We start from the raw sequence: 25,609 nt of genomic DNA, 5'->3' as shown, positions 1-25,609 counted from the left end.
CATCTAAACATTTATCATATATCATTATTACAAACATATAGAAAATCTGAAACTGAAAACAATACAATACATTTGCAAACTTTATCACTGTTCTTGTTGTGAAAAACCATTGTCATGACTCATAATTTTAGATTTTCTATAAATATTAAATTATAATTAAATATTATAGTTTAACATAACTGAGGACCACTGTCCCCTATTTTGAAAAATAGTCGTACCCATACCCAAACCCAAATCCTAAGTACCCAAGTACCCCCGTCCTCATGCAAACTTGGGTCTAGATGATGATCACAAACTAAAATACTCACTCTTTTATATACTCCACAAATGGAATAAGTTGGCCACCATACATGCCCACAACTTCAAATTCGAATAGTGATCACGGACAAGATAGATTCCACTTTGGAATTAATGGCGCCAAAAACAAACTACTAGAAGCAATACAAGTGTTAGGAAGTTCAGAGGAAAATGAAAACATAGGAAGAAATAACTGGTATAAGGCCGACAATATCACAAGACTCAAGCTATAGGACGAGGTGTCAAGGATCAAGAAATGGACATGTTAGCAAGGTTAAGTACAGGAATCTAATAGGAAGAATGGAAGAGTGGACTTGAAAGAAAAAGCATGCTCAGGAAGGAAAAATACATGGCAAATGGAAACAGGGAAGACACAAGTATAGACCTAATTTGTACAGAACTGGGTTGACTAGAAATGAGACATAACAGGTTCAACTTAAACTTGCTTGGCCATGTATAGGCCTTCCAAAATTGCATCCTCCACCAAAAGATCTTTCCATTGAATCAGTTATTGTTGTTTCTATTTCTCAACTTCCTCTCCCTTACATTCATGGCTACTTTAGGAGTCAGAACTAGTTTTTCATCATCACTAATCAAAGGAAACTCATCCCAAGATTCTATATGTTTTCCTAACACCTTTTTGTGGCACGGCACATGAAAAACATTGTGTATCTTGCTTCTCTCTGATAGCTCCATTTCATAGGCAACTTGGTCAATCCTTCTCAAGATTTTGTATGCCCTTTAGAAATGTGTTTTGATTGTTTCTAACCCACTTGCCTTCAAGGAAGATTGCTTGTATGGTTGCAATATAACAAAAACCATGTCTATGGATTCCTATATTCAGCCACTCGATTATGAAGGCATTCCCTTCAGGTGTTGCAAATGTTTCAAAACTGGGCATGTCTCCGTTCAGTGTGACTTAGAGAAGATGAAACAATCCACCTCTCGGTGGAAGGGTGCTTGCTCTAAACATTACTCGGTTCGGAAGAAAAAAACTTCCCAGGTAGTTTCACATAATTCTCCAACTATTTAGGGCACTAGTGTTGTCTCTTCTAAATCTGTTGAGACTCGTATTGCTAATATTGTTCATGTTATGGATGCTGGCTCTAATAAGGGTTCAAATGTTGGTTAATCTGCTGATCAGATTTTGAATGCTGGCTGCTCCTCTTTCCAGGACTCCTGTTGGACCTATCTCGGGTCCTTCTGTTTCTTGGGCTCTTGTTGATCCTGCTCCTCAGGTTTCTTCTCGCCCTTCCTTGGGTTGTTTTTTGCTGGTCTTTCATCCCAAGGAGGGAGTACTTCTATGCTGGACTCAATTTCTTGATAGAATGCTGCTGCAAAGGTTGAAGATGGTTGGATCAAGGTTAAAAGTAAACAATCAAAATCTCCTCAGGTCACGTTTAATATGACTCTTCATTCTCATAAGGATAAATCTGTAAGTAAAACCTAATTTTCTTGGGTTGTTTGTGATGCACGCTGGCCTTTCTTGTGTTTCCTATTTTCATTCAACCTCTTGGTTTGGTGGCTTCAGATGATTTTCTCCCTCACTCCTCGTTTCTTCTTTGTCCAGATTCAGTTTGAGTAGTCTTTAATATCTTTGGATTTGGGTTTCAAGTCCCTCCAAAACCTTCTTTGTAAAGGGTTTCAGGCACCGTTCAAAACCCTATTTTCACCTAATCAAAAAACAATAACCTTGTCTCCAACCTCAAATATTCTCTTGATCATATGACAATCTGCATACCTCTTCTACCAATAAAATCTTTCACTTGATCCTTGATTTTGAACCAAGTAGACTTCCTTTGTAGAGAGAATGAGTTTGCTGTAGATGATGTACTTATCTTTTGATAGTTTCCCTTCCAATACATCAACTATGAATACATTCTTGGTATACTCAATTATAATTTCATTCTTCCCATCTGTAAGGTTTGAGACATGAAACATGGGGTTGGCCTTCTGGAAAAACATCAAGAACGTCATTCTTCTTTCCTTTGATATGCTCAATATCAAAACCGTATGTTGGATTTCTCTCACAGATTATTGCTGCCACTTGTTTAGATACTTTTGACTGAGAAAATATCTCAAAATGTTGCAATCAGTTTTGATTACAAATTGGCCACCCACCAAGTATTCCTGAATTTGACCAATGCATGTGTGATTATCGAACTTTCCTTATTGTAGATGGAGAAGCAGCATGCTACCTCTCTGAGTTTTTGACTCTCAAAAGTAATTGAGTACATGTTCTACATGAGCCTGGCCTCAACTCCTCCCAATGCATCACATTCCAATGTGAAAGGAAGGGTGAAACCTATAATTTCTGACAAGGCGTAATCTCATTACCTCTTTTAGTCTGTCAAATGCTTGCCATGCATCCTTAATCCATGCAAAAGCTCCCTTATTTGTTCAATATAGTACAGGTATAGGGAAAAACCCTTAGCAAGTTACTTGTAGCAGTTGCAAGGGCTGGAGGGTCATCATACTATGTCCACCTGCACTTTGTTTGCATTGGTGATGTGACCTAGGGTCCTAGATAGAATATTTCTATCATAGTGAACTCACAATTTGACTGTACAAATTGTTTTTGTGCTTCCAAATTACTCCACCTTCATCAATCTGTCATGGCTACTACTCACACCCTCTATCGTGGATTAAAGGTTGTCAAATAAGACTAGGACAAACTTTATGGATTGCTTGTAGAAAACTTTATTCATATCAATATGTCATAGCTATGACTCACATGTTCTACTGTAGATTAAAGCATTGTCAAATAAGACAAAGACAAACTTTACCATTTGCTTGTAGCAAACCTTATTCATGCATTGCTTGAAACTGATTGGAGAGTTTATCAAACCAAGCAACATGACTAGAAATTATAAAAAAGCCATCTTGTGAATGTCTGCCTCTATGATGTCCCACTTGCTCAAGTGCAATAACTAATTATTTAAATTTTTAAATTGTTAATTATTATAATAATAACATTTCAAATTTTCTTGTCAACTTGCTTTGCAAACCCTGTCTCAATTGAGTTTAACAGGAGGGAATTTGCATTTCGAAGGTATCATTTTCTACACTTTTTTGAAATTGTTGGGCAATTATATTTTCAGCTAGGATGAAAAACTTCAGTTTGGGCACACTCTAGGATGGACATAAACTCTATATGGCTATTGACCATTGCATTTGAATATGGTATAATTTGCAGGCATCTAATCCAAATTTAATTTATTCAAGACGATTAGAATTAAGCAATCTGATTTTGACCAATAAGTAGTTCAATATCCATTAGAACTCACCACATACATCCTAGGCAGAGTTCAGAGGATTGGCCTACTATAAGACAACCTGGTTGTTGGCGTCATGGAACATTTATTCATTATTTTTTTAATAGAATAGGGGATCATTTAATTCGGTGCACTTTGAGCCCAAATGGACCTCACCGTTGGGTTTGTAGTGCCCATAATCCCTTATTTCCATATAATTTGTTCAATTTGGACATAGTTGACTTTTGAGGCAAAAACATTTTGCCCCAAGGCCGTAGGGCTTTGGGCACAAATATTGAGATGGTAATATTAAAAAATAACAAAAAATTTATACTGAGTGCTTTTGCATTGGTTTATTCTTTTCAGTTTTTTTGCTTCAAGTTTTTTTTTATAAAAAAACTGTGGGAGATCTTTTTGTTTTTTTTAAACTAATTTTTTTTATAAAAAAAGGTGTACCCTTGGGGTACCCGCAGGCTTGCGGTCCTATGGGTCCCAGGACATGTGGCTCATGCAAGTACTAAAAGGGTTGTCAACACCCTTGGGGCCGCCGCACATGTACATTGCCCACTAAAGGTTTCCACCGTGAGCAAAAGGTTCCATCGTCGATCAAAGACATTGCTATCTCAGGTTGTGCTCCACCCAGCGAAGAGCCGTTGAAACCACACACAAGTTTGCTCTCCGACCTCTACGCCACCTTTGACACATGACCACTCCTCAAGACACTGCATGAAGGGGTCCGTGAGCTTATTTTTGGCACTTTTTTACAGGCCCTTTTTTCTACAATTGTGCAATTTTCCAACCACCAAGATATTTTCCTAGCACTAGCTCAACTTTTTCTGACAACCAAATTTTTTTTTCCCTATGGGAGACAATTTTCCCAACAAGTTTTTTTGGCGAGGGGGATTTTTTCCGACAATGGCCATACAACCGTCAAATTTAGGCCCATTATCTATTGATGTTATTAGTGCATCATCAACTTTCATGCCCTTCTGGAGCACCTTGTGGTTTTTTGTTGTATCTTGCTCCTATTGACTCCATTTTTTGCAAATGAGATATCATTAGAAAGCTAGTTCTAAGCCCATCATAGTGGTGTAGTTTGTTTTGACTTTTGTTGTTGTTTGGTTGCCCATTTATGCAGTCAAAGCTAGGGGTTTTATTTTGCACTCCAGGAGACATATCTTGAGCATCTAGATTCCGTTTTTCAAAAACTTTATATCGTTGGAAAGCTTGTTATGTGCTCTTTCTAGTGATATGGGTCCTTTTTTCAGATTATGCTCCAAGTATTTTTTATTCATTTTTTTTGCATTTTTGCACTGGTGAATACCTTGGATGTTTCAAGTCTAGGGATCGTTTTTGTTGCATGGGATGACTTGTCTTGGGTTGTTCTTTTTTTTGTAGCAGCCTTATGTCCCTTCCGATCCTTGTTGACAACTTTTATAAGTATTTTTATGCAAATACACTAAGAAAAAGTGCCTTTTTTCATCTATATCTTCGGTATCAGTAGTTTGTCTTTGTTTGCCTCCTGATTCGAGTAGTGTCACTTGAGGGAACTCATGTAGATTACTGTCTTCTTGGGATCTACCTTTGTCACATGAGTGTTTATTCCATGATGTAGTGCCTACCCCTAGTCTACATTTTTCTAGTTTACATTTATGCTATTATTGCCAAACTCTTTTAGGCCAATTTTATGTTTGATGATTAGTAGCATTATCTTGAGATTAGTAGATATTGTTTCAGACTCAGTTCTTGGTACTGTATACTTCATGTGTGCATGATGATTATTACAATGCTGTTAAATTATTGATGATGTTTAGTTAGATGGATTATCTTGTGTTTTCTTATGGATACTTACCCCATACTGCATGTGTATGGTGTGCGTGTTTGTTTTCTTTATGTATGGTGTTTATGATGTGGTTAAGGAAGGGAGTCGTAGTCACCTACTAGTTGAGATCTACACGATGCCCCACTTCTTGCCATTGCCTGTTTAGCTTAGTATATATTGTGTATGTACATGTGTGGATTTTCTAGGTTGCAGGTACCGGGTATCGACTTCCCTAAATTGCTAGGATGAGTGTACCTTATTGCATTATCTCAATGGTAAGAGAGGGGAGATAAATTCTTAAGTCCAAATCCTAAACCTTTGAACCATTCGTGTTAATTGACAATTAGGACAAGTATCTGAGTCGTGTACCTTCCGAATTCGTCGGATGACGTTAATTCGTGATTTTAAACCCTTAGTTTGATTTTGTATGTGCTTTACTATGATGGGTTTTCATATTTTTACTTTATGAGTTTTTGGTGAATTTTCTGTTAATTAAGTCTAATTAAAAAGATTTAATAAATGATTTAATTTAATGGAAAATTATATGTTATGTTAATATTTTATTTAATTAATTGAGAAATTAATTATATAAAAGAGTCAAATAAAAGAATTAAATTTGAGGATAAATCTATAAGTTTAAATTTGAACGTGAAAATATTTAGTTAATTTAATTATATATATATATATATTTGGAGTGCATTTTTAAATAAATGTTAAATAATAATATTATTAAATTAATAGATAGTTATCAAAATTAATGTTCAAAAATAAATTTAGATGTGGGAAAAGAAATAAATTTATTAAAAGTTTCATGATTGCATAATATATGCATGTGACTAAATTAAATAAATCAATTTTAAAAGAGGTCAAGTAAAAAAATTAAATAAAGTAATTTAATGGATTATTGTATGTGCATAGAAAAGATAAAAGAAAGACAAATAAAAGTTAATAAAGAGTTAAAAAGGTGTGAGCAAAGAGTTCTCTGGGGTGAACACACAATTAGTGCCCCGATTTTAGGAAGAGAACTCCTTATCACAATTTGAGGGTTCATTTTTCAAGGGGCTGAGAAATTTTGGAAAAAGAAGGAAATTTTCAGAGAAGGAGAAAGTTCTGAAAAGGGAATTGTTCTCTACAGATTTCTGGAGTGTAGCAAATTAGCATCAATGTCCAGGTAGACGTTTGTGAAAATTTGCATAATTTAAATACGTTCTTTTAATTCCTGTCTTCTTCGTGTTTGCTAGATGATTGTCTGGATAATTCTGGTAAAGAATATATATCATGTTGTGAATTCTGGATATTGGAAAATTATTCTGTACATGGAATGTTTAATTGTTCAATATAATTTCTCTCCAGTAGATTATAGTTTGAGAAAACTTACCAGGAAGGGTTGAATTTTATTGGAAAATCTTCTTAAAAATAATGACAAGGAAATAAAGAATGGGTACCTATTATTCGTCTATCAAATTTATTTTTGAATCTTGTTAAAAGAATATATATATATATATATATATATATATATTCATTTAAAATAAATTTAATTGAAACCAAATTCATAATCTTCAAAATTATTAAAAGAAAATTTTCTTGGCCGGAATGTAGAAACATTTTTTAAAAAAAATGTCGGTTTTAATCTTTTTAAAAAATATATAAAAAAAAAAAATTGTATTGGGAGGGGGGGTTTTACCCCACCCCATCCCCATCATGTCTGCTGCGGCAGCCGTACCCTCTGTCGTGGGCCCTACAACAGAGGGCAAGGCCACACAACACTATTATTATAAGCCCAACGATGTATTCAAATCGCTTTCTTTGCTTTAGTTTTTTTAAAAAAATTTATTTTATCTAAAGTTTAAATGTGATTAAGTTTATTAATAGAATATTACTAAAAAATATATATGTATATATTTATTAAGTATTATATATATATATATATATATATATATATATATATATATATATATATATATATATATATATATATATATATATATATATATATATATGTTATTTAATAATTATTTAATATTAATTAATATGTGTTAATTAGATTTTGAATTTTTAAATAATGATGAGTTTTTTGTTATAATGTTTTAAAATCATGTTTTAATAAATAATAATTATTAAATTAATTAATTATTTTAAATTATGTGAATATTTAATTTAAGTCTTGATCAATGTGAAACAACGGGAATCTTACCATTAATAAACTTAAAAGCAAATATAATATTTACTTTAGTAAATTTAGGAATTGATTTTTAAATCATGGGGTAAATATTTGTTTTTACTTAAGCTAATACTTGAATTTATTATAAGGAAAACGATGGAAATATTTCTTCACTTGTTAGCGAACTCTGAAATAGAAATTGAAAACCCACATTTAACTTAACTATGTGCTTTCAATAAATTGAAAACATGTGCTTGTATCTTGTTTTCCTTATGCTATTTATGTTTGGGATTTTTGGGTTGAATAGATTGTTGACTAGTTATAGGACGTCTACTAGAGGCTCGGGATTTTGTGAGTGTGGTATCATGTGACTCGATCTCGATCATTATTGCTCAACCATGTATGTGATGGTATGCTTATGATGAGTATGTTTATTTGGTTGGTTACTATGTTTCAGTGTCTTTGTGGAATAGCGGGATGTATGCTATGAGATATTTGAATAACCATTTTGAGTCACTGATCAGTATTGTTGGATTACTTTCCGGTTGGTCATTGAGAACCGATGGATATTTTGATTTATCTTGTTGCTTTCCAGTTGCTCATAGAGAACTGATGTGATTACTATGATTATCTTTATGATGCTTCCCAGTCACTTGTATAGGACTGAGGTGATTTTGCTATGATTATGTGATTTCATGAGCTTAGGGTAGGTTATCTTTATGCAGTGTTGGGAAGTGGCTTGCAATGGGGGCCGGGGACCCTAAGTGGTCCTGGGGGTAACCCATTGTAAGTTGTTGAATAAGTGATAACTTTACACTTAATACTAACTTAAATGAACCTAATAAGAGATAATTGTATGTTCTCGCCCATGCCATGAGTGCTAATACATACTAGGATGGGAGTAGAGAGAACGCTTGGTTATGACCTTGCATTCCGTAGTATGCCTTGTCAGTGCGAGAGGATACTAGTGGTCGTAGGGATCACTAGGGACCCGGGAGTCCTAAGGGACTGCTCGGGTAACTCTGAACGTGATTTGTGCGATGACACTTTCCCGCTTACATAGTAGATACCTACATGTCTTTGTGTGCCTCTGGGTCTAGATGTCAATCTATGTGTTGGAACCTTTGAGTTAGTTTACTTTTAGGATTTCTTGGACTTAGAGAGTTCTTGTTTCATGTGATTTGATATCCTATTTGGGACTTGAGACTATCTCCTCAGCGCGGTGGGAGTGGACCATTTAGGTTCCACGCGGTCGAGTGGTAGTGCTTTTTACTCTTACCATTGAGATCCGTCCGAGACACCGTGGCTGGAGAATTCTTGTTGGCATATACCTTCATTCTGTTCATGGATCATTATGATAGATGGTTATATTTCATGTTGGATGTTGTATCATTTTATGATGGATGTTATATCTTTTGATGTATGGATGTATTATGCATGGTGGATGGTTTCATTTATTTTATTGCACGTGTATCATGGATCCAAAGAGGATGATGTATATCTATCTTTACTTATGTTTCTTTTAAGCCTTTCATACCCTGTGACTTGTACAGTGGATGAATGAGCATTCCGAATTAATTTGCCAAAAGGCATTCAGAACAAATGTATATTAAATGGACATTGGACTTTTCATTATTCTTTCATATGGATGTGGTAATTGATGGACTTAGTTTTAGATTAGATTTAAACTTGATTCAACGTCATGGGATCTTTAAGGAATGCAACCTGTTATGTATGTTATTGCTTTCGCTATTATGTGTTTGATGTGAGTGGTGTATCTTTCATGTTTCAAAAAAAAAAAATGCTATCAAACTTTGTGAAACTCTAGGTTATTTCTTTTGGATCCCTTGGCGGGGCGTTACACATGACATTAGCCTCATGACCCGTATCCAAAGACTAATCACCTAACAACAATATTTTTTTTTTTTTTTTGTGCATCTTGTTGTTCTTGGTCTTGACATGTAGTTATTGTTAGCTGTCTTTTTCAGTTGCTAGTTACCACTCCCGTGTCTGCATTGGGAGGGGGGGAGGGGTTCTATTGTTTGGTCTAATGCTTCTTTGGTTCATTGGAGTGAACAATGTATACAGTAAGTGTTCCTATGTACTAGGTCAATGCAGTGGATGGGTACCTATTTATGTCGGTGAGATGGGTCATTTACCACATGGACACTCTTTCATTCATATTTTGGAGGCAGTCTTCCATGTTCGATTGATTACCTCTTTAGGCTTGGTGTTTTATGCCATTTGTATCTTCGAGTTCAATGGTTTTCCTTTGTTTGCCTCTTGATTCGAGGAGTGTCATTTGAGGGCACTCATGCAGATTATTTTCTCTACTTGGTCAAGTTCCATGTTTGATTGATCTACTTTTTAGGCTGTGGTGTTTTATGTCATCTATATCTTTGATTTCAGTTGTTTGCTTTTGTTTGCTTCTTGATTTGAGTAATGTCATCTAAGGACACTAGTGCAAATTACAATCTTCTCCACCTGGTCACATTCTATGTCATTGGAGATTCTTTAGATCAATAGTTAATTTCTAACAGTGTTTGCAGCTTTTTCATGCTTCAGTGGTGTTCTTCATGATCATTCTTTTGTTCCTATTTTCTGAGACATTCTCTAGTTTGGAGGCTTCTGCAGTCCTCTACTAGTTTCCATCCCTTTTTGGAGTAGAGTTTTTCACATGAGGTTTTCTCTTTTTCTCCACTTTATAGAGATTTGGTAGTGATTGGGCACCTTATCAAGCCATGTTGTTAGGACCCAATTTTTCTTTTTACATTGTCGTTTCCTTTGCTTTTCATGCACTGTTTGTAGCTGCATTTATTGCTCATCTTAAGGAGGTGTTAGAATAAAACAATAACTTAATTATTAGGTCATCTTGACTTGATTGATAAGTTACCTTTACTTCTCTCTTAAGATAGCACTTCATGCATTAGTGACATTTAGTAATTATATAAATTATTAAATGTTTTCTTTTTAGGGTTTCTTATTTTAGGTTACCCTAATATCCTATGTAAGGGTTGATCATCATATCTTTTATTTATCCATTTTGTATTTGTTTGATCTGATAATGTAATCTTGCATAATTTTAGAACCCAAACCCTTGCTTTGTTACTCCATTCTTATTAGTGACAAGTTATCTTTGCATACAAGTGATCTTGGCTTTATGAAGTTGGATTGACAACTTCTACATCCACAACCTCTGAAAATGAAGACCAATTCACTGTAAAAGTATCAAATAACACAAAACTCAAGAAGCACTCTAAGAAATCTCACACCATTACCCAAGTCAAAAAAACCTCATAAGTCAACATTTTCAATCCCATATCACCAACACAAACTAGAATCACTAAAAAACTGAAACTAAGCACACCAATTAGCTAGGTTGGATGTTTCATCACCAAAAACTGTTGAATTTTTTAGCTGCAACAGAAATCTTATTACATCTGATGATTGGCAATTTATGTTCCTATTCAGTCATGCTCCTTTCTGGTTCCTGTTGTTGTCTCCATTACTCTTGGGCTCATGATGGAGTCTTCTGCTTCTCTTCATTATGTTTGTCATTGTGTGACGTCCGTGCTATGTTCTTTTTTGTTGTTGTGCAAAGGAATTTGAAGATCTTCAAATATTTATTCATCCCTCTTGTGTGTATGTGTATGTGGCATCGAGTGCTTGCTCTACTTTGTTGGCAGTTTATCTTGCTGTGCGATTCCTACTTGACACCATATGTGGTGCTGACTATGATACCATCAAGGTTTTCTTTATTATATTGGTGATTTATTGTTGGAGATGTTTCTTCTTCTACTCATATCGTCAATACTCTTTGTGAAGCCAATGGTTCTCATTGTGTTAATTTACAACACTCTTTATGTTGTGTCGTTTCATATATCCATGTTGCAATGGAAGTTTGTAACTGTCAAAGACTTTTCGTGTTTGGAAGACCATTCTTTGTATGTAATGACTTCTCATTTTGTTTGTATTCATTCTTACAAGTGAGTTTTTATGGAGCTCATTTGAGATTGTATGTCATTCATTTTTGGTGTGTATTGGATGGAGAAAAACGTCGATGTTTTAATTCTGCAAATATATTTGCCCGGCTCTGTGTGTGAGCATTTTGAAGTGTTTTCTGTATATTATGCTTAGCCTGCGACAACTTAAATCTATGTATCATGCTCGCACACATATATACTCTATTGCTTATATGGCATTCGATCATTGTGTGGTCAAGAAGTAGACTTTGTGATTAATTTGTTCCGGTCAAATTCAGGCTTATTGATTTTCGGGCTGAAGACGTCAATAAGGAGCAAGATTCTTTTGTAATTGGTTTTGATATCGCATCATCGTTTTTGTGGGTTGGGTTGTTTCCCTCAAATAAGGGAGTTTTTATAATCCTTATGTGTTATCTGTCATTTTTCTGTTTTATATTTCTATTATTTCTTATCTATATTCTGGTTCGTAAACTGAACATGGTGTCAAAGTGGGTCTAAGGAAACAATCCAGAACCAGAAGTATTAAGTTTTATCTTTGCTCTCCTTTCCGCTTGTTTGTTTCAGTTATTTACAATGGTGAACAATCTGAAAGTTGAAGACAGATTGTATGGTTCTTCAAATTTTTTCCACATGGAAGTTTAGAATTCTGATTACACTTAAAGAGAATGATCTTCTCGACTATACAAATATTGATGGGGAAGAATCTTCTGGAGAAGCTGAGAAAGCACAGTGGAAAAGACCAAATTATGGCGAGGAAGCAAGGAAGATCCTAGTCGATTTTGTTAAAGATCATCTGGTTTCCATTAATTCGATGTTGAATTCAGCTAAAGAGATGTTTCACCCTCTAAGGAACCTATATGAATTCAACAACACTAGTAGAGCTCTAGCCATGAGTTGTCAACTTCTGCATGTTAAAATGGCTAGAGGAGAATCAGTTGTTTCATTCTTCATGAAGATTACAGAGCTAAAGAATCAGCTCAATACAATTAGAAATCCTTTGTTGATAAAGTTTTGGTGATGTTAGCCATGAATGGACTTCCCCACTCTTGAGAATCCTTCATTCAAGTAATCAATGGGAGAGATGAACTTCTTAAGTTTGACAGGTTGAGAGCTGATTGCATCCAGGAAGAACATAAACAAGAATCTCGAGGCAATGGACGTAAAACTCATCATGAAGATGATCTTGTACTTGCTACCCATACGTCTTTAAAGGAAAAGGAAAGAATGGTAACTCCAAAAGATTCAAAGATAAAAATTAAGAGTTAGCTCCTAATTCAAGGAAAAGAAGGATCTTTGTAGGATTTGGTGCTTCAAATGTGACAAGTATGAATATTTTGCTAGAGATTGTACTTAATGACCCAAGCATCAAGTGGCTGCAACAAATGTTGAAAACTCTTCTCGAAAAAGAGAATCAAGTAAATTTTTGAAGGGTTCTTATTTATTTCTGCACTTTCTAGCAATGTTCCAACTAATAGTGATACATGACTTATTGATACTGGAGCCTCTCATCACATTAGCGAATATTGTGAGCACCTCTTCAATTTGAAGGAAAAAGATTTTCATCTTCAAGTAATCATTGGTGATGATGAATGCTATTATGTGAAGGGTGTTAGCTCCACCTCCTTTCAGTTGAATTTCAGAACTCCACTTCATCTGAGTGATGTTCTTTTTGTTCCTAGTATTAAGAGGAATCTGATTTCTATTTTGATGTTAGAAGACAAGGGTTATCATGTTGCTTTTGTTGAAGGAAAAGTTCTTGCATGGAATAACACCATCATTCAGACAACTTGTGAGATTGATGTACGTCATGATAGTCTTTACAAGCTTTTAGCTTGTCCTACCCAAGCATTAGCTTAGGATTCTACAAGCTCAACTGAGCTATTGCATAAAAGAGTTGATCACCTAAGTATAAGAATTGTCTTTAATGGGGAAGGTGGCAGTTAATCTTCCAAAGCAGAACCAAGATCATGAGGGTGTCTGCAAGGGGTGCGCTCTAGGTAATAACATTAAAAGTACTATTCGTAGCAGTGAAAGAAGAGAAAAGGATATCCTAGAGTTGATCCATTTGGATTTGTGTGGTTCCATATCTGTGGGTTCTCTTAAAGGATTTTGGCATATTATGTTACTTTCATTGATGACTCCTCTCATAAATCTTGGATTTATTTTCTTAAGTCTAAAGTATCTGATGAAGTGTTGTCCAAATTTAAAGAATTTAAAGCTCTTATTGAAAATTTGTCTAATAAGAAGATAAAGGTTCTAAAGTCTGATAGTGGGGGAGCACATGTTTTCTTGTATATTTCAAAACTTTTGTGTTGAAGATGGGATTAAGAGGAAGTTTTGTGTTCCTTATAATCCTTAACAAAACAATGTAGCTAAAAGAAAGAACAGGACTATTGTTGAGGCAGGGAAGGCTATGATCCATGATGGAAGTCTACATATATTTTTATGGGCAGAAGCTTGCAGTACAGTGGTATACATTTAGAACCATAGTCTTCATCAAATCCTACACAACATGACTCTAGAAGAAGCATTCTTAGGTATCCAACCAAATATTATTCATCTAAGAGTTTTTGGATGTCCTATCTAAATTCATGTCCCAAAAGAGAGAAGAACTAAGTTTAACCCTCAGGAAAGAAATGTGTCTTTGTTGGTTATAGGTAATCATCAAAAGCATACAAAATTTACATTCCAGGTTGAAAGCAAATTAAAATCATAAGAGATGTCTCTTTTGATGAAGATGTAGCTTGCAAGAAATCCAAAGAGTCTATTAAGGAAATTGATAGAGAAGACTTTAAGCCTCCTCAAGACAAGATATGACTGATCCAAATTCACCTTCTGAGATTCCAAGGAAGAATACAGATTTAGAAGACTTTTTGTTCCTATTGATCCATTAGATACTGATGTTGGTCCTAGTAACATTTCAGCTGATAAGGAGAGACCATTGTGGGTCAGACATTCTATAGAATAGGCTGAAAACTTGTGGCACGCTTGAAAGAATTAAAAGACCTTGTAAGTTTGCAGGATATGTAGCTTTCATGAGTCACATTATAGCATCTGAACCTTCTAGTTTTGAACAGGCTTCATATCAGAAAGTGTGGAAGGATGCCATGATGAAGGACTATCAATCCATCATAAAAAATGATGTGTGGGATATTGTTCCTAGGCCCTGATGGAGCCTAAAATTTAGTCTCCAATTTTCTTTATGAAAATTGAGCAAAGATGGAAAATTAGTATTAGAAACTAAGAACTGGAAATTCTTTGTATCACAGGCAGTTTTAGATTTGTATTCATTAAATCAGTTGATTATGCTCATCTCTACCAAAACTATGAGGGATCCAGCATGTAGTATTTTGGAAGCTATGTAAGCCGGCAATTGTATTCAAACTATTTACAGCCTCAAAAGGAACCGTGTTTGTGCATATACATCAGTTGAATTAAAGTTTGTATTGACTCATGAGTAACTTTATATGGAATATAAGCAGCTGATGTTAATATTGGGATTATCTCTAAGATGAGACTAAGAAGTTAAAGTGGCAAAGATGAGACCTGAGACGGCAGATCTCAATCTGAGGCATGTCGCTGAAGGAGAATGTTGAAATCGCAGAACATAGTACCAAACTCAATATGCCTGATACATGCAAAGAATTTGCCCAGATTGCAAGCTATGCATGCCAACATGCGGTTTTCTGTATGCTGAGACGATAGAGGAGCCAAGTATCAGACTTTGACATCAATCATCCCTCTTTCTTAAAATGATGTTGTCAGGTGTAAATATCATAACATCTGGAGAGATAAAGTGCAGTGTCTACAGCACTCCGATGGTGATGTTTCCGGAAATCTTCATTGGTAAGGGCGGCATATGCAGGTCACAGTATGTGCATTACCTTGAATCGAATTTGCTTCCCTCTGCGCCAAACAGCAACCACAAGATCTTCTGGTAAGTATTTCCTGTAAAATGTTTACCCGTATGTTTACTTATAGTGCCCGTATGTGTTTTTGCAGGTGTACGAACGGATGTGAGACAAAGAAGAGTTATAGGCGGATGCTGTAAGTCGATATTGCAAAAATATGGTTTGTGATCTGATGTTTGAAAGGTGGGAATCGCACTATGATAGATTATATTCTTTTATTGGTGGAGAAATAAGTTTTGAACAAAGCTTTACGGAGCAAATTTATATGCGATTTCGAATAGAAATGCAATAAATAGATCATTTGTAAAGAGTGTCTTTATTGCGATTTTATTTCACCATAGTTATTTATTTTAAATTTTAGAGTTTTTAATTATTATTAAGTTGTGTCTTTTATAAATGTTTTTTATTATTTTTTATAAATATTTTAATGTTCGGATAAGTGGACTGGGTCATATTGCATTTTAAATTTGGTAAACATAAATATTGTGGAACATTTTATTTGTTTCCGTATTTATGTCTAGTGTGTCTCCGTAGGAGTTAAAGTGCATCCTAGACTAGTTTAAAATTGCATTTATATAATTGATCTTCACATCTGAATTGTTAAAATTGTTTATAGTTTACATATATTGAATTTTATAAAGTTGTACGTTTCAACTAATAATATTGACTCTGATTGCCCATTTAATTAAGCACTGGTCTTTTATTCTTGATTCATAATCCATATGCTGGCAAATATTTCATTTCTTTCCTTTGAAGAATTAATATATTTATTTGTTGCAATTATCTGTAATAATAATTTTTATTTAAAAAACTTTCAAATATTCATTCATTATTTTCAATTCATGATTTGCCAGTTCTAAAGTTTTTCTATAATTCTTGCCATTTTGAAAAGCTCTAGTTGCATTCGCACTCTAATTTATCTACTATAAGCATCTTGGATTTAAAGTTGTTGTCCAGGATCAAGTACACCCGCCTTGGTTTTGCAGAGTTGGAAGTGCAGGGGATTTGGATTGCATCGATCAATCCTGTCAAGTTGGCTTTAACTGGTTGGACATCCCAGCATCGAGCAGGCATGGCTCGTAGGATTCCAATCTACGGTTTTGGGAACCAACAAGCCCAAAGGCCAATCTGTTGTTTCTTCTAAGTGGTTGTTCAAAATTAGACATGTAGCTAATGGGAGTGTAAAAAAATATAAGGCTAGATTTGTACGCACCCTCGCAAGATGAATTACAAGTTACTCATTGGAGTCAAATGGACTTTTGCGACACCATGGACATATTTATGTATGAAGGTTAGGTGATCTTTGTTCCTTAGTTTTGTTAGAGGCATATCGTGCACCATATTCTGCACATCTTAATGTAAGGAAGATGTATAAAAATCTAGACAATTGTACTTTTGGGTTGGGATGAGACATGATATTGCTGATTTTTTCACTCAATGCCTTGAGTGTTTGAGAGTGAATGTGGAGCATCAACATTTGGTAGTTCTTTTGCAGCCACATTCCATCCCTGAGTGGAAGTGGGATACTATATTGAATGATTTCATTACTAAGTTGCTATGTCATTGCATCATCATGATGTTATATGGTTACAGTGGACAAGTTGTCCAAGGTTGTTACATCTCTATTTTTGCTTAATTATAAAATATTCTTTATAGCTGTTGAGACTTAATAAATTAGTTAATTGTTATGGTTTCATGAGAAATGGAGCTGTATTCATTATAATTTCATGGGCACCTGGAATATTGGTTTTTTTATATGAATGGAAATGGTTTAGCAAAATGATTATTAATTTTTTATTTAAATGATTTGGAAATATGTTATTACCGGGGGTCAATTTCTTGTTACAAGAACGCAATGAAGGAGAGAAGCATTGCTAGAGAAAAAGGGTATGAGGGCACCACCTACCATTGAGCTAACATGTATGAGTCCTAAACCACCTTGGACAAGGGAAAATTGGACTAGGCAAGCAAGGGTATACCAAGTGATCACCATGAGCTAACTAGGTTAACATATATAATTAAATAATAAAAATAATTACTTAAGTATGAATTAAACTAAGAACATTTGTTACCTTTAAGGAATGGAATATCAAACATGTTCTATTATAGTGATACTATGGTATTTACATGTACTTGTACATGTGCATACATATATACGTACATATGTGTGTATTAAAAAATGACGTACATGAATGTATATGTTACTTAAATACAACGCGTACATAAAATATGTATATCTAGAATATTGTGCATACATATTTATGTGTACATACACATACAAATGCATGTAAATATAAAGGTGTCATTATGAAATAAAACATGAAGAGTAAAAGATTATTAATATTTTTTCCATCTTTTGATAATGTGTTAAAGTTATTATTATTTTGTGCCATTGTGCCTTTATATTTTTGTAGCGGCCTATATTGATATTGTTTTCGTTGGTCATTTGTATTATTGGCCCTTTTAATTTTATGGCGCTTGACTATGAAGCCAAGAACATAACTCATTTTTGCAACCATCTATTATCTTGCTTGTAACTCCCTTCAAAGGAGTATATGTTGTGAATTAAGCATGCATGAAACATAAATCATTCTCTTGCTCTGCGGTTTGCTTCCATATTCTGAAATTGCTTTCATACCAGCGACTGTTATATAGCCTTTGCAAGTCATACCAAGCTCACGTTCCTCTCTTTATACCTATGGAATACCTCTGCAAGCATCTAAAATCCAATCCTTAGGTTCTTTCTTGATCGGCAAACTTAGCCACAACTAAGGATTGAATCTTACAAATTAAGGAAGCCGAGCCAGATTTTATGCAAGCCTTCATCTAGTGGTTAGGATGAAATAGCTTTATCATAGTAGGCCAAGTCATGCATTCTCATTCTTAGTTGATCTTTAAGCTCTAAACTCAAGCTAGTAATATGAATGAAGTTGAGTGAATAGAGCCAAGCGGCTAGGATCCATGAATTATTTTCATATGCTGAAAATATCGAATATGATAGCTTAATGTTCATAAAATCGATCTATCTACATGACTTTTTTTATTTGTTGTATAAAGTCAATCTAGAATATTTAAAATTATTTGGGGCAGAACCAAGTATGTGTTTTCTAATACAGAGGTGTAATCCACATGCCTTTGAGATAAGAAGAGGCACCATCAGAGAATTTATGTTATTGTGAAACTCTCTTTATAATCTGATATAAGCCTAGGTTGGGCTGAGAAATCATGTCTATAATAAAGAGAGCTAAATCAAGAATCATGGACAGCCACACTAGGATTCATCAAGGATGACTAGCAAGGTTGAGATGAAGGGTATGGGTTGGTAATCAATGATTATGTGAAATATGCCTACATATCAAAGATAAATAATCACTACTAAACGAATCAGTAAATGAATTTGAGCAAATAAATTTACACTGGGTCAACTCATGGTGATCGAAGGATATAATTCTTGTTGTTAAGTCAAGCAGTGGGTGATCGGGCACATAGTGTCCATGTAAATCCTTGGCTAGGATAGGTTTAGTGGTTCATGCTGCTGCTATGATCACTAGAGGTCAAGATAACTTGCACTTGGAAGGATAGGTTGATGAAAGGCATTCACAGCCTAGTCGGTTATGAGTTGACATTGTAATACCAAGATGCTGAGGTGGCGGGTCAAGTGGTGTCCCATACCTAATCCCGTGCAAGGAGGGCCTTTCTCAGTAGAGATTGTGTGGGGATACTTAGGGTCCGCAATTGGGAGGTTAAGCCTTTGACAATGCTTCTCCTCTCTAGCAGATGCCAAGACTTCACAAAATTGGGTGATGATTTGCATTCAAGTCAACTTCTCTTACTGAGTATTTTTACTTTTACATACCTGCAAGTTCAGTTGAAGGTTAATCTTTCAAGCAATTAATTAATTATTCTCCCTTCAATTATCTAGGATTCGGTTATTCTATTATAAACATTAATCTCTTTCAGTTGAATATGTAAAGTAGTTGTTATAATTGTCTTTCATTCATGCGCATGTGGAAAGTAACGTAATTTATTATAATTTAATAATGTTACTTATGGTTAGAAAAATAACTTGTTACCAAGGTAGCTCACTTTTCACCCATTAGGGCTTCATTGCAGCACATGTTTTCTTGGAGGATATAGTATGGTTGCATGGGAATCCTCATAGAATTATTTCAGATAGAGATTCAGTGTTAACTTCAGCACTCTAGACATCTCTCCAACATGCTTTGGGCGTGCAACTCAATTTTAGTTCTTATCACTTTGAGATTTATGGTCAGACAAAGTTGGTGAATTAGGTTCTTGAGGACATGCTTTGCATATATGTGATCAATGGACGAGGTGGGAGGACTATTTGTACTTGGTTGAGTTTTCTTATAAGAATGGGTACTATAGTTCTCTAGGCATGTCACCTTTTCATGCATTGTACAATAGACTATATTGTACAGTTTGAGTTAAGATCAGTTAGAGGACAAGGTAGTTTTAGGTCGTGAGATGCTTCTGGATATGGAGCAGCAGGTTCTTAGTATTAGAGAGCATTTGGTTACTACTTAGGATCATTAAAAGAAGTATGCATATGTCCATAGGTTTGATTATCACTTTTCAATTGATGATTGTGTGTTTTTTGAGAGTTTCCCCGCGAAACAGCCCCATCCGATATGAGAAAGGCTCTATGTTAGCACCACATTTTGTTGGACCTTTTGAGATTCTTGAGAGAATTGGTCTTGTTGTCTATTGCTTGGCATTGCCACCTAGCTTATTGTGCATCCATGATGTTTTTCCTATTTTTGTAATGAGATAGTATGCACCCGATGTGACCCATGTTCTTGATTGTGGTGCTCTATAGGTAGAGGACTAGCAAATTTCCATGGAGCCCATTTGTATTGTTTAGCATTGGAGGTTGACCCTCAAAGGTCAGTACACAGAGAAGCTAAGGGTCCAATGAGACCTGAGTGATGAGACTTCTGCTACATGGGAGGATGCTTTGCAACTAAGAGTTTTGTACCCTTATCTTTTTGCTGGCTTCCAAGAGTTAACCCATATCTAGTGGGGGAGGATGTAGTGTCTCTCGTGTTTGCATTCTATTAAATGTTATTTTGATCCAAGAGGTACTCTACTTGCTATTATTTGATTAACTACAAGGTGAGATGCATTGATGACTGTTTATTATTTTGATTGCTAGTATCACAGATGTTAGATGTTAGACTATGTTATTATTTCAGTTTGATCATATATGTATGATGATGCTAGTGATGTGACATGATTCCTTATGATGTCTGATTTATTTTGTATTCGGATTATGGATTATGGATTATGCATTTGGAGGATGTTCATTGGACTCATGTTTATGGTGCTTATATAATGTGGATATTTGTCTTTTACTTTTAGTTGTTATGTGCTCAAAATAGTTCTGAAATGATTATTCAAAAACTTTCCATTTATGCATTTTTATATGATTAAATGATGTGTACTGTTGTACTGCAACATTGTTATGCATTTTGTCCATTGGTGTTGGTACAAAGGGAGAGTGGTAGTCACTCGCTTACAAGGTCTACACAATGCCTTGTTGAAGTATAGCTTCAGTCAAAGTAATACTGGGCATATGAATCTGATCTTATGATTATATTGAAAGAAAGTATAACACACACACATATGTGAGTGTGTGTGAAGAATTAATATCTCTGCCACCAATTCTTAATGGGCTTTGCTAGTTATTAATCATACTGAGATCACCGATTCATATCGGGACTTATACAATGATTGTTATATGTGTATCGGGCGTGATTACTGCTACCGATCTTAGCATTGTTGTTAAGTTGTGTTAAGAGGCAGTTATGCTCACGTAGGGTCATGAACCTATGTGGCCTTTGGCCATGTAGAGTCATGCCCGTACGCGGATATGATTCCTCATTATATATAAATATTATAATGCATCAATGGGAACTAAAATATCTCAATCAAAGTCATATATGCAGTCCCAGTGATCTGTTCATCTTGCAGATTATTAAAGAACAAGTTACATTATCATTCAAGTAAGAAGATTCTCCAAGCAACAAACACTGTCCTGAATTGAAGATCTGCAATATACAAGTCTGAGAGCAAGTTAAATATTCTATTACAGTCAGAAATACAGTTTATTCTATCAGGGATCCTATTGCATTAACATGTCCCACTCTCTTTCATTGTGATTATCTGCGTTATAAGTGCTTTGGCTATTTATATATTGAGCATATGCACTTGATGTTTGTGTGTTTTTGTCAATAAATATCAACTACATTCATCCTAAGTTTCAAGAATTGAGTGTGTACCTATATCTTCGACAGTGGCACTAGGAGATGGTGACTTTGGCCTTGCATACTGAGCTAATGTCGTCCCTGTATAGATGACGAATCTTTGTCATTGATATTGTTATCCCTCTAGTACTTGCGGTAAATCTGGACTTCAAAATGCATAATGTGATTTGACCTGTGAGTGGGTCTGTGCATTTAAAGTTCTGCAACTATTGCAGATGGTGCTTATTTCATTTCTAATTTTATTACGTTTAAGAGGATTTTAATTACTTCATTTTAGTTTGTCAGTTAATTTGTCATAGATGGATTCCAAATGCCTGGAATAGATTTATTTAATTTAGTTTATGAAGCCAATTCGTTATTTAAGTATTTAAATAATCTAATTTATAAATCACTTTTGTAAAAGCACTTATATTGGTGAAAGTGAGTTTTTAATCTCACTTTTTCTTTTGTGCTTTTGGTCTTTTGAGATTTTTGCTCCAAAAACCTCTTGGAGAAAATCTTCATTTGTTCGTTGTGGGTGATTTGGGTATCAGATCTGCATGAGGAGTAGCCCATTGGATTCGAGGCATGATTCTCCTTTGTCGAAGTTTTCATACAGTTTGGCTGAGTTTTTTATTTGTGCTTTCCAGTTTTTTCTCTTTGGACATGAGATCTTTCCCTTCAGTTTTGTGGGCCGAGAACTAGTGCTCCCCCACAAGATTGCTTGATTTCGTTGCTCGATTGATCGGGAACGTGTATTTCAGTTTCTTTCTTTTTACATGCGTGGGTTTGATGTTTTGGCACCATTATGCTGCCAATTTTTTCATACATTCCTAGAAATCATATTTTATTTGATTTTTGGTAGTTTGGTTATAAATAGGGGGATGGGTTTTAATTTCATTGATTTTCAAGAAGTTTGAATTTTTGGGCTTTTTGGTGTTTGCATCATTTTGTGTGCCACCCAAATTTGTGTTGGGACCTTGTCAACATTTTTCATTTATTATAATTGGATTGTCCTCCATGGTTCCAATCAATCTATGGATTTACTTTGCAGTTTCCAGATTTGTGAATGAATCTGTACTCCCACCAAGTCCCTGGTTGAGTGCGTTGTGCATTTTCATGAGATATTGGTATTCTTAAATTCTTACCTCTTTACTTGTTTTCATTACATTGAGATGTGTAGTGATGGTGTTTGAGCCCAGCCACAAGCACAATGAGTGTGCCTTGACAGGATCTTGTGAGACTCGTATTCTTGGCTTGAGGCCAATCGTGTCCCTTTGAGTGTTTTGATGGTTTGGTGATTTTGGCTTTTGTCTTGAATTGTGGTCTTTGTTGTATACTGAGACGGTTTATATTTAGGTAGAGCATGGAGTGGCTTCTCACAGTTCGGTTGACCCCAAAGTGGCCAATCTGATAACATGAAGAAGTTATTAATAAGTGATAACTTAATAAACACATGGACTAGTAAAACTTAATAAGAAAGAGAAATTTGACTATCTGGCCTCCTGAGGGAGTTGATCAAAGGTTAACAATATGATGTCTAATGATCTTATTTATGTTAACAATGCGAAGTCTAATGATCTTATTTATTTTCATTACAACCTTCACGTCTATCACAAATGATTATTGGGCACAAAATTGTCTCCTATCACTCTAGAGAAGGTTGACACAAGGTTGAGAATCTTGTCTTCAATCAGCACATTGCATGGGTTGATCAAGTAAATATAGAAGAAGAAATGTTATCCATAATAGAGAAAATGTATAGAGTATGAGTGAACCCTTTGGATGCTGCTATCTCTTGTACAAATGCATAACCATGGCTGCATCATCATCCAGGACCTATACTTTTGACATTCAGTAATGTATGTTAAGTGATGCAAGCCCCTTTTAACACTTTTAGCTTTGATATTTTTTTGATGCTATAGATTTCATAATCCATGAGCTTTGTATACATTGAATATCTAAAAATGCTGTTCCCTTCAGCAAAAATCTATTTTTACACTCATGTGATCGATATGTGTATGATCAAAATGGCATCTATTTGATTTTATTGTCTTTAAAATTTATTCATTGGAAGATAAAACTAGTCCTTGAAAATTCTCAAAATTTAATAGTTTTTTTCAATTTGGTGAGTGCCGCATGTTGGCCTAGTCTAAGCATCAAGTCCAAGTCTATTTCCAGGCCAAAAATCAGCATGTCAAGCGCAAGTATTGTAAAGATGGTTGAAATAGACAGAACTACAACATCCAATTACAGGCGTGACTATCATAATGGACAAGACTTACTGAAGAGATGTCCCATGTAATGGCATCTAACCAACAAGTGTAGCGAGATACTCCCAGGTCACCACATCTAAATTGAAAAATACTGAATGTTGAAAAAGGTAAAAGTACAGTATACAACTGACTATTGGCAAGAACTTCTGGATTTGATTGTGTCAAGTATTTTAGTATTAACGTTTCAAATCACACTTTGTGATCTATCAGCAGGATGAAATCAAGCATAAAAGAGCGTAAAAAATTCAGAAGTCTATTATGCTTGGGTTTTTTTACGCTCTCTTATGCTTGGTGTCACAGAGCATGATGGATCATTAAGTATGATTCAAAACGTTGATGCTAAAAACTTTACACAATCAAATCCAAAAGTTTTTGCCAATAATTATCATGGATTGTAGAAATATGTTCTCATTGATACAATTGACCGCTGAAGAGATAATACAAGCTGTGGCATCTAAGCCGACGGGTGTAGCAGATGCTATTTGGTTTGAATATTGAAATAAAGTTATAAACCAGTGCGTCCGATTTTGGGTGTCGCTAATCCAACAGATTATGCAGACCGAAAAAATATCCTCAATCGTGCCATTTTTTGGGGGTGGCAAAAATATTAAAAATAGTCTAGGGAACTACGGAACAGTCAGCCTGATCAAATTGACATCCAGGCATCAAAATGACATTCAGAGGAGAAGGCCAGGCAGTGGACACCCGTCAATTGTTGCATTTAACCTGAAAGAAGTCTCACAACAGGGATTTGCCAATCCAAAAAAGGCAAGTTAAAACAGGAAAAGGCAATTGGCGATGAGAAAGAAATAGTAAAGCAAAGCAAACCTGTGATAAGATTCATGTCAGCGGGAACGATGCATTCATCATATCCGGTATCATCCTCGTCGCCGGTCTCAGCAGGCAGACGAACACCATGGCCACTGTAATGGAAAAACAGCACATCTCCGGGCTCTGCACCTTCCACCAGGGTTAACAGGGCTCTTCTAATGTTGACCCCAGAGGGCTTCCTGAACTTCTCATCCGTGTCGATCAGCACAGTTATGTTTTCCTCTTGGAACCCGAAGCGATCAGTCAGGCACCGGTACATTCTGTCCACATCGTTCACACATCCCTTCAGTTCTGCCTTTGTTCCAGGGTAATTGCATCCGACCAGAACAGCCTTCTTAGTCATTGTAATCAGATCTCCCTTTGAATCTCTCAAAACCCACGATTAGTCTTTCTGCAGATAATACTCACGGAATTGTGTGGAGAGATGGAGCTGAAGCTTCCAATTGATTTCTGCCCTTTTCCTATGACAACGGTTTATAAAGTCTGCGCGTAAAGGTAGGATGATAGTGCCCATGGCGATCCGCCATTCCGGATGCATTGTTGACTCAAACGAAATTTTTTATGCCATTTCCCACAATTTTTTCCCTGAATTTCCAATGCGGGTGGCCAGTTGGGGTGGACGTATCGTGCATATGATATGGATTCCTAGGACAGTGGGACCATTTTCGTCATTATTTTTACCTAGTCCGATCGAGAACAACGTGAAAGGCAGTCTATTCGACAGGAATATGTGAAGACTTGGTTTCCGCGAAAAAGAACAATTGTTCCAATCGTTTACTGACCACTCCTAAATTATTATGATAGATAG

The 25,609-nt window shown here is 35.3% G+C and overlaps 1 protein-coding gene across 1 annotated transcript in view; it reads right to left on the bottom strand.

Moving 5' to 3' along the window:
* LOC149547922 (metacaspase-5-like) overlaps positions 1-25,312 on the bottom strand; it is a 29,801-nt gene extending 4,489 nt beyond the window's left edge. The window contains exon 1 of the mRNA XM_089794814.1: positions 24,799-25,312. Within this exon, the coding sequence (XP_089650940.1) occupies positions 24,799-25,144 (346 nt within the window). The 5' untranslated portion in view covers positions 25,145-25,312. The remainder of the gene's footprint in view (positions 1-24,798) is intronic.
* Between the last annotated feature and the right edge of the window lie 297 nt (positions 25,313-25,609).

The sequence above is a fragment of the Cupressus sempervirens genome, chromosome 7 (genome assembly GCF_028749045.1).
Source record: "Cupressus sempervirens isolate cs-2001-9-10 chromosome 7, ASM2874904v1, whole genome shotgun sequence".
Taxonomy (NCBI): Eukaryota; Viridiplantae; Streptophyta; class Pinopsida; order Cupressales; family Cupressaceae; genus Cupressus; species Cupressus sempervirens.
Note: the sequence above shows the minus strand (reverse complement) of the source record. Positions and strands in the feature narration are given on the sequence as shown.